At 36.4% G+C, this 11,108-nt stretch overlaps 1 protein-coding gene across 1 annotated transcript; it reads right to left on the bottom strand.

Annotated features, from left to right (window-relative positions):
- Positions 1–26: 26 nt before the first annotated feature.
- On the bottom strand, positions 27–7,231 carry LOC108227684 (uncharacterized). The gene is made up of 7 exons (XM_017402963.2): positions 5,151–7,231; positions 2,540–2,630; positions 2,204–2,361; positions 2,032–2,083; positions 1,868–1,950; positions 1,578–1,671; positions 27–945 (listed from the first exon to the last, which is right to left on the bottom strand). The coding sequence occupies exons 1-7, from the start codon at positions 6,807–6,809 to the stop codon at positions 350–352; spliced, it is 2,733 nt and encodes a 910-aa protein (XP_017258452.1). The 5' UTR covers positions 6,810–7,231; the 3' UTR covers positions 27–349.
- Between the last annotated feature and the right edge of the window lie 3,877 nt (positions 7,232–11,108).

Here is an 11,108-nt window from a genome sequence, read left to right on the forward strand (position 1 = left end):
GCAGGTGTGAGGTGTCTAGACCGAAAGGATAAAAGTTTTATGTATAACCGAAAACTGGATATTAATACAACTGAAAAAATTTATATCTGACCGGTGCATTTACACAGATAGAAAGAAAGCTATAGTGTATATATATGTAATTCCTAACAAATCTACTCTTTTTTTTCTCAATGCCTAGTCAGACTACCTATCATCAATTCGACTGGCAAGAAACACAAATCAAAAAAGAAATGGAACTCACCATTAATAACAAATCTTGTGAAATATTGCTGTACAAATTTGCCAACTTGGATTAATTGGGGTGATGACCTGCGATAGCTATTGCCTCTCCAACAACATATTCGGGACCCTAAATACACACTGGCATTCCAAAATTCTGAAAAGTTCGGATTTCACCTCGAAGACCAGCAGTTACGATCACCATGCCCCAGGCTGATCGTCTCTGGTTAACGCCATTTGAGAAGTCCACACTCACATGTGGGCTACGTTTCTTAGCAGCTAAAAGAAGTTTTTCTTCTGGCCATGTCGCTATTCTATCAAAGAAATAACTGTTTGTTGCACTAGAGATGGTTCCATGGAATGGGCTACTTGTACATCCAGTTGCCAAAGGTGAGCTCTCAATAACGTTAGCATCTTCTACTGGTGTAGGAGGGTTATTCGCTAAGGAGGCTTCTTCAGGATGATCATCAAGTCCGTTGAGTTCTCCAGAACAACCATCTTGAAGTCCCCAAATGTCCCCCATACCTGGCCAAGGGATGGCTGCAGATACATCTTGGCAGTGGAAGTGTTCATATGATCGTGTGACATTCACACCTTTGCTTTTGCTAGGTCGAGAATCAGCTTCATGTTTCCAGATATAGACATGAGAATCCTCACTTGCACACACCACATACTTCCCATTAGCAGTAAGGGAGGCAGATATTTGGCTGTTTGTGTTGCGGAACCCTGTAACGAAAATCATACAATTCACCAACCAAAAATATTGAGGAAAAAACCCCGAAAATGTAATAGCTAATGAATAAAAAAAAATCCAATTCGGATTTGTAATATAGAATTGTAAGCATAACGATTATCATCATCATTTTATTTTTTTTGGTGTGGGTGGGGGGTAGGGAATTGATCCCGTAACAATGGTCATGGGGGAGGACCATGGTGTGTCATGTGTGTTTACCACTAGGCCACAACCTCAAATGTCAAACTATTGTGAATATAGAAACAGTGTCGCCCACAAAATAAAACCCGGCGCACATCACTAATCAAAAGTCAAGTTCTTATTGTCAACCTTTTGGCTGCTGCCTCAATATACACATGCTAAACATAATTTAAGCGGGCCAACTGCAAATTCCAACTACAAACACATACTGTTAGACCTGGCCAATTAAAGGCTAAAGAAAATGGTCCAACTCGAGGAATCAATACAGATAACAACAAATGATGAAAATTAATATATCCGTTATTTGCAATCACATTGAGTTCGAACATTTTACTCTTGACCGAGAGGAAAGTTCTAATAATCTATAAAAGTCTACTTGAAAATGTTTCACTTTCAAGAGGCCATGAATGTGAATGTTGGTTACCTTTGAACTTGTGAACTAGATCAACTCCATCTACTACTCGGATTCGTGAATCTGCAGACGTTATAAGTACTTCTGATTTGCTTCCTGGTGCAAACTGAGCAACTGGATTAATTAGAGACATTATCGAGCAAAAATTTGACCAGCATTAATGTACAAGTATAATCTGCATTTGCGAATGGCTCTTGACAGAAAATACATACAAGTAATACAAATTAAAGACACTTTTACAAAGTTCATAGGTTTCATATCCATAAAACCTAGATAAAAATATGTCCAACAACAGAACTTACCTGAAATCCAGTAATTTTTCTGTGACGCCCTTTTTTCTTTTTGTTGTGCAAATTGATTTGAGTCTTTTGCTGCAATTTATTGTCTGAAACATACACGCATTTCTTTCTTAATTAGAGGGGAGAACAAAATCGATTCAAGGACTAAAGAGAGCTACGACCCATACCAGATGTGTTGTACAAGCGACAGCTTCCCTTGTATGAACCAACTAGTGCAGCCTTCATAATCAACAAAATATCTTGAGGTACAATTGAATATAGGCATATAACAGAATGGCAGCTACTCGCTGTGGCACTTCAAATAATGAGAAGATAGCAGTACATTCAATTAAAACCAACCTGACCATCTGGCGTATAGCATGCAGCAGTGACCATCTCATGCAGATCACTCCAATCAACAACTTGCCGATCAGAAATATTCCATATGCGAACCTTAGCATCTAGTGATCCACTGATGAAGAAATTATCATCAACAGGATTAAACTGGATGCAAGTAACTGTGTTGAGAAAAATGCAGAAGAATCAGAACAATAAGGTTTTAGCCAGTTACTAAAGGAAGAAGGGAGTAAGACGAACAGCATAAAAAGGTAACAAACTAAAGGGGTATAAGCACACAGCTTATACCATGAGTATAAAAATTAAGCTTTTATAAGAAATGCTGAAATGGAAACTTACCATAATCACTGTGTGAGAAAGTCTTTAGACAAGATTTGCTGGTCAGGTGCCAGAGCCGCACAGTTTTATCCATTGAAGAGGAAAGCAAATGCTGAAAACAGTGATCATGACCTTTTAAGATAACAGTCTGAAAAAGAATCGTATTTATGGGAATATGGTAATTACAGAATTTAAGTACAGCAGACTCGATTAAAGTCTAAAAACACACGCATTCTATCAGCTTTGTCAAGGGTATATCTTACAGTATCTAACATAACTTTCTTAGAAAATTTAGGTCATTGTTTCTACAAAATCCCGTGGGACAATTAGATGCATAAAACACCCTTAAACCTCTTTTTGAAAACAAAGACACAGCCAGCTGAATTACGAATATATAAAACATAACAGTCATTTCGTTACGATCAAACCAAGCATAGAGTCAGCACCCAAATAGCTAGTAGCCCGGTACATGTTTTAGATAATAACGTAATCCTTCTGAACCAACTATTTCACCTAAATTACTCCCATCTGCCTTTGCAAATAATCACTATTGTTAAGTCCTCGACAGCTGATCATCAACTAGTCGACAAGTAGACAAATTGCCCGCTTTATTTTAAAGGCAAGTCGGTCGACTGGCCAGTTGATATATTTAATTTATACATTATTCTATTAAATAATATATGTATATTTAACCTCGATTTACGCTCCCTGTTGGCTGATTTTGTCATAATTGTATATATCTATCACTTAATTATACAAGTATTAGTATAAATATAACAGTGCATTAATATAAATAATTTATCTCTGTACAATTAATGTGCAGCCTTGAGAATTTGATTTGATATGTTGATTTTGGGACCAATTAGTTATGTTACCTCAAAATCAAGTGTTTTACATTGTATTGTTTTACGTAAATATTTAATTATTTATTATTCTTAACTTTCAAATAGTGCACACAAATAGTCAACCAGTAGCTCAGTAAGGACCCCATCAACTAACCTTGACAACCGAGGTAACACCCTTGCTAATGCATCTACTTCTAAAGTATGCATATAAAAATCAATCAAACTTAAGTTGATTTATATTCCTTGGGGCTTAGTAGATCAAGCTTAAAGCCTTAAACTAGAGAATCACATGGTTTACTGAGCTAAGAAGCATGGGTGTGGGTGCAGGTGCGGGATCAAAAAATATGGGAATTTGGGTGCGAGGCAATACACCATATATATTAATATTATATTTATATATTTGATGTTATGAATGATAAAATCCAACAATATTAATAACTTCAGAATTGAGTCGAATATGTGATACAAGCATCTAAAATACAAGAATTTAAGTCATATAATTATTTATCGTTGTAAAAATTGTAAAGAATGAAAACTTTAGTTGAGATATTATGCATTTAATTATTTTAACTATCCCAAAGAATCCGAGGGCCCGAAACAGGGGTTTGTGGGGATACAGGGATTTGTCGGTTGCCCAAGAATCGATGCTTCCTAGCTACCGAGTCTCCTTGATCTCCACTATCATCTTAGCATCAATTAGGTACTAAATTTTATGCTGCACCAGTAAATATATAATTTATTACGAATACCGACAGTACCTAGAAGATGAACCCTGGGCTGAGTCGTAGTACAAGTGTATCAAATCACTAGCTACTAATACCAATCAAGCACATCATTTCTAATTAATTCTTAAAATCTAAAAGCAAAAAAACTTGTAAAATGATCAATTTGAAGAGAAAATTTTTCCAATCAATTAGGTTCCACGGGAATCTAATATACTTTCCCAGGAAAAAGAAACCAAGAGGACAGAAACAGATTACTTACTTATTTTCATATTTACAAATTATTTGTGCTTTATAATAAAAATGCATTTATTTCTTCAAGGATATTTGAAACTGCATTACTAAGCATTGCTAAAGGTTAGCATACTATTCGAGAAAACTGCTCTGAAGCATCAACACCATTCCCACATATCACATTATCACTATCAGCTAACAGTATATATCCACATATTATGTTATCTATGTTCAACTAATAATATATATCAATAATCACTGTGCACGTAAACACATTATAATAATATTTAAGCCGACACTTGACAAGATACAAACAAGACCAGCAAAAAATATGCATGTGATGCATAAAAGTATTTAATGATTTTTCTTAATTAGTAACACTAGAATATATTCCACGCGTTGCAACTTCCTACTTTTGGAATCCAAGCCACCGTATCAATGAATGCATACAGATTCACTGGTGACCATACAAGAGATCACTGTTCCTGTCAGGAAGGAGTTCAATGCATATAGTATTTTAAAGATACATACTACTACTAGTTCAGAGACATTTAGCGCCACTTGTCTTGCTACAATTTATCAAGACATATCTCTCTCTACAACCACAAACCTGCTAAAAAAATCTAATAAATTTGTCTCGACTGAAAATGTAAGTTTCCTAACATAGTGCATGATTAAACATATACTGAACAGACATAGCTTTAAAAATTTGAAGCCTCTAATTAACATGAAGAGATGGAAGCAATGTAATAGATATTGGCTGTCACAGGTTGAGCATAAAGCCAGCAAAATGCACACACAAATATATTTTCTAAAGGAATTCATTACTACCTGAGACTTGGACCATGAAAGATCAAGTACATCATCTAAATGTCCTTCAAATGAACAGAAAGGTTTTTCTGAAAGTGCAAATACCGTCTCTGGAACAAAAACATGATCAAGGCTGACAGACTTTCTGCTTATAGATGACCGTCCTCTTCGTTTCTTTTCAAGCTGGCTCCCAAAATTTGGTGATCCTGAATTTGGCTCAGGCGAGTCATTAGTTAAAAGTAGAAGGCTCAGATTCCCATCTTCGCTCTTATCTAACAAAAGATCGCCTTTTCTTTCGGATTCCCCAACCTTCCATATATGAATAACACAGTCCTCACCAGCACTGGCAAGATATTTACCATTTAAACTAAACTTAATTGTCCAAATAGATCCGGTATGAGCCAGAATTTCCTGACTCTTGTAAAGCCCTGTCACCTCTTTACATGACTTGCCATATTGTCTGACCCGTATTCTCTCTGGACCATGAAATGAAACTTCCTGGCTATCATCTGTTGCAGAACTTGACCTCCGCCCACCTCTCTCTGAAGCAGTATCTCTATCATCACTACTCCGTCTCTCCTTACGGCCTGTCACAGAGCTAGCAACGTTCTTTATACTTTTCAACCAACTACCTTTCTTTTTCAGTTTTGCCCCATCACCATTCCCATTATAATCCGAATTGTTCTTATCATTACCATCCTCTACATTCTGTCTCCTCATCAATTCCTGAACAATGGGCGAATGCCCAACACACATCTCAAATTCCTCCATAGTCAACTGCCTTCCCGTAGCAACCTCCTTAACTTTTTCCCACGATCCATCACCTCTGACCTCATTCACCACAAACTCCTTCCCCGTATCAAGATTCTTTATCGTGCAAGCAGGATCGCTAACACTACCAATCAAATCACAATCCAAATCCCCCTCCCCTTCCATTACCCTTGCCCTTTCCCCGCCCCCACTCTCCCTAACAACAAACGAGATACAGTTACCACTCAAACTCTTTCTTGTAGAATCCACTCGACTATGTTTCCCAAGAGGCGGCTTATTAGGCGAAACAGTACTACCATTACCACCCGGCAATGCTACTGATCCACTACAAGACCGATTATGATGTTTATTTACAACCGTCCCATGACAACACCCTAAATCATTACCTACCACCACAGAGGAATCAATACAAAGAATTTCGGGCAAACAACAAACAGAATCATTACAAAAACCATTACCATTACTACTACATTTCCCCGTGTCACCATCGGATTTAGATCGCAACATTTCGGCATTACAACTAGCAGCTACACGAACATCATTTTGATTATCATTATGAATATCATCATTGTTTAATTGAATCTCACCGTGATCCAAAGCGAGCGATCTACTAAACTTAGAATCACGGGCGAGACCTAAGTTACGGAGAAGACGAGAGCGGCGTTCCTGGACAGAAGAAGGCTGGGAGATCCAAACGTCGTAGTTGTGCAAAACGCCCATGGGGAATTTCGATTTTTGAGCATAATTAGGGTTGAAATTAGGGGAATGCGCAACGTCGTGTTCGTCTTCTTCTTCTTCGGAAGAAGAGGGAGAGCAAGAGGAGTTAGTTGAGGAGAGAATGCGATCGAGAGAATCGTGGAAACACTCTTCGTCTTGTTGTTGTTGTTGTTGGATGCTGGCTTTGCTCATCGTTCGGGCATTCCCATCGAAAATGCCCCCACGCTACTACTCTCTCTCTCTATTTACTTGTTTGGATCTGTTTAAGTGTAGGAAAGAACAGTGGAAACAGAGAGAGAGAGAGAGAGAGAGAGAGGGGACGAGAGAGACAGAGAGAGGAGGGAGAGAGAGAGAGAGAGAGAGAGAATTGGGGATCGGATAAGAATGGATCGTGAAACTAGGTGGGAGAGAGTGAGTCGCAGATCGAGTGGAAAATGAATAGGTGATTTGTATGTTTTTTAGAGAGAGAGTAGAAGGGGGAGGAGCGAAGCCCTATGAGAGTTGTGGGAAGAGAAGAGACAGACGGAGAGAGAACGGTGCCGTGTTGGTGTGTCGAGTTGCTCATGTGATATTACGGGTTCTATTATTTACCTCATCAGCCCCTTCGCTACCCTCACTAATTTTCTATTTTTTCACCTTATAAATGTTTTTTTATGTCCAGAGATAATATGCATTTTACACGATTTGATTAACACCTAACTTATGCATAAATGTGTATGCAAAATGAATGTTCCGTCCAGACCCCCTGTTAAAATGCCTGCACGAGGCAACCAAATTTGCCAATAACAATGTACTAGGCTCTCACATTTTGTGCACATTAGTTCCAAACTATCAACGGAGAAGTATGGAAGAAAAGGTAAAATCAATGTACTTGTATAAGAAGCTATGGGCGGTGAGGTGCCACTCTTAAATAGTTCTAGTTCGTTTTTCTAATTTTCTTGATCTTTATAATCTTAAATATAAAAATAAAATGTATATTTTTAAGTTTCAAATATTTTGGAATGAAGTTTGTCATGAATTAAAGAAAGTATTGGAAAATCATAATTATCCTTTTTTGAGTTTCAAATTTATAAGAACAAAATTTTCTAAAATAGTGAGGTATACGATATTGAGATATAAAATTGAAAGAAAATTTTCAAATGATAAGAATAATAATATAAAAAGAGGTCAGAAAAAGTTTCTGCTTCTTCATCCCAAACAGTTCTAAAATACATAATTTTGTTTTAAACCTTCTTCTATTTGGTTTTTCGATTTTACTATAACCAGAGACGCGACAGGTTAAAAGCAGAGCATCATGCCAAGGAGGCCCTCAAAATAAAAATAACACTAGCGCTGTAGCGCATACTTGCTGATAAACTCAAAATCTTACGTATCGATTTCACACTTTGTAGTCATTTTTGGCTTGGCTATGTTGTGGAACACAACATACCATGCTGGTGTTTAAGATAAAACATATCATCGGATGAAATTATCTTTTATCATCCTTATCTGAAACGAAAAATATCTGATATGCATCAAAATTGATAGTCTGCCATCAGCCATGCCAAATTGCCAATCCTGTAATCTATTACTTGTTCCAACTCCTGACGAAAGATATTATATTATAATGTTTATAGGTGTCGATATCGAATTTATTTTATAAAATTATAAACTTTTGTAATTATTAGTAAAATTTAATTTTGAGACTTAGACATGTCCCTGCTATTTTAGTCCCGGTTAAAAAATAAGTATTCCGTCACATTATATGATTTTAGTATCTTTTCCAAAATTCTGCATTTTATTATATTTAGAGATCAAATACGAACCAAACTCGAGTCTTATACAACTATAGTACAAGATATTTAATTCTGGTATTTATATTTTATATACGGTAGCTTGAAGTGAGCACAACATTACAGTCTGTATAGTCATACAGATGGCAAAACTGCTTTAAAAATTGTACTCATTCACTAAATGGCCAAAATATTGAATACTTGCAAATTGCAATGCTAAAAGAGCTGAAACATGCAACCAAGATTACCAAGTACTTGTGCTGCAAAGAGTCCCCCACGCCTTGATTAGAATAAATTCGATGTTTCGTTAACATTCTACAAATTAGTTCCATTTCTGTTTAGTGACAGAAGAAAGTGTAATTAGAAGACATAATTACAATTCGACAAACTGGTTTAAAGCTTGGCATTAATAGAAAAATCGATGTGGTTAGGTACTGGATGGGGGCTTAAATTTAAAGCTGTACGTACACTACACTGGAGACTCCTCTTTCTTTCCACATGCTGTCCATAATGCAAATGGTAGCTCCAGCTACTTGAATTCCAAGCTGACAAACTCTACGAGACAGCCCACAGCCCACAAGCCTCCCCGAGGACCCCAACTTACCTAAGCTCTCATTGCTTATCTATGTACCCTTCATCCTTTGAACAGTAAAAACTAAACTCGTCAGTTGCCGTAGAAATCGGTGATCGAAACTAATTGATTGGTTTATTCATGTAGGATTTATATGAAATTTATCAAAAAAACACTGGATAAATCAGAAATTTTTAATCAGTAAATAAGTGATCTTTAATAATATAAATTCTTAGTTCCGTCACGGACTTACAAGACTTATGTAGTAATAAATCCCGCGAGCATGGTGTTTGCTCGGGAGCAATGCAATGTCTGTATGTAGTTGGAGTACGGTGAATGCGTGGAATTAAATTGACGTGGTCCAGAAAAGGCCAATATTTTTGTTATAACTTACTATTAATTATTATTTCGATCTTCATCTGCTATCACTATAATGAACAAGTGCTGTTAATTCACCACAGTGCAGACATTCCTCTTGGCGTTATGGTAACATAGGAATAACTGTTACAACCCTGCATATATAACCTAGGCCGTCTCATGAAACAAAAAAGCACATTTTTGCTAGTGAATTATCTGGATTTGTAAATCGAAAGATCTGAAATTGAAGAGAAATGGCCAGATTGGATGCTCAAGTTGCACGTACATACAACTCACAACACCAAAATATATTCCTCGGGGACACTAACAAAAGTAATAATGACGGTGGTGCCGGTGGCACATCCGACTGGAAACACATCATAAGCCATTTTTACACTCTAACCGGGCAATTCATACGCATATTTATATAGGATATTTACACGCGCACGCGTACAATATAGAGAGAGACAAAAAAAGAGCATAAGTGTTAAGTTGGATTCATGTTCTTACAGATATATAACTACCCATGCGCCAGCAATCTAAAATGCCTCAATTTTGTTTAATTTAATTTCTCGTCGTTTATATGGGTTACACTCTTCGGAGTTTCTATTTTTTACAGACACGGGATTAGAATTTTGAAATAAAAATCGCTAAAACAGTTTTGAAGGTTAGAGCATTTCCAAGGGTGATTTCTAAACTTGTTAGCTATAGTGATCATGTAAATTGATTATACAAGTTTTTTGCTAACAGTAGAGGAAAACACTCCAATGGGATTATGTATAATTATGTCAAGCTAAAATTATACATAACTGCTTTCCTTGTTCAACAAATTTATTGAATCAAACATGATTATCTATATTTTTTTTGCTAAAAGATGATGGTTGGAGAGTATTTCTTTTTACATGACACATGGGATGACACATAGATATTTTAGCTAACATGTCTCAACCCTTGGAGATGCTCTTCATATCAAGATGTCGCACTTACAATTTTTCAACTAGAATTTATAATTCTTAAACAAATTTTTTATTAATTTTAAAAGTCAACTTTCACTGTAACCTCGCCCGGCCTATCTCAATTCAAATTTCAACATGCATTTGTCAACTTGGTGGTCATCGAATTAATAGAAAATAATGGAGTGAGGACTAATGAGCAGGATAAAAGAATACAAGTTGAAATCGTGTTGCTTGCCGGACCATGATTTAAGATATTCATGCCCGAACGAATAAGAATCAGGTTTATTAAAATTCTGTTATACCTCCGATTGACGGCCTCAAACATACGAGGCTAAATTTATAATGTCACCAGGAGGCAGTAGTAATAATTGTTGCTAATCTGCGTTCTACAATACACGGAACCCTCTTGCCCATTGTCTACTAGAGTGATTCGATTTGCTTTTCCATAATTTGTACCTTATTGATTTAATACTGGTGATTAATGGAGAAAATGCATTTACAAATGCCAAATCCTATCTCTGTAACGTGCTTATCATATAATTGAACAAACAAACCACGTGTCTTGATTCCGCAACAGCTTGTCTCACCACTAACCTCTTGAATTACTTACAAGTAGGATTACACATACGGTTTTGGTAAATATGTTTGTGAGGATTCAATTCCACTTTATAAACTACGCTAATACAATTTCCTTTGCGGGAAAATATTATACTAATATGATATTTTTTTTATTATAATATAATAAACTGTAATCATCAATATACTTATATAAAGGAGAAGCGAGGGGCGTGTAGGTGGCGCCTCTCACGTCGCTCCGTTTTATTTTTCTAATTTT

The sequence above is a fragment of the Daucus carota genome, chromosome 6 (assembly GCF_001625215.2).
Source record: "Daucus carota subsp. sativus chromosome 6, DH1 v3.0, whole genome shotgun sequence".
Lineage (NCBI taxonomy): Eukaryota > Viridiplantae > Streptophyta > Magnoliopsida > Apiales > Apiaceae > Daucus > Daucus carota.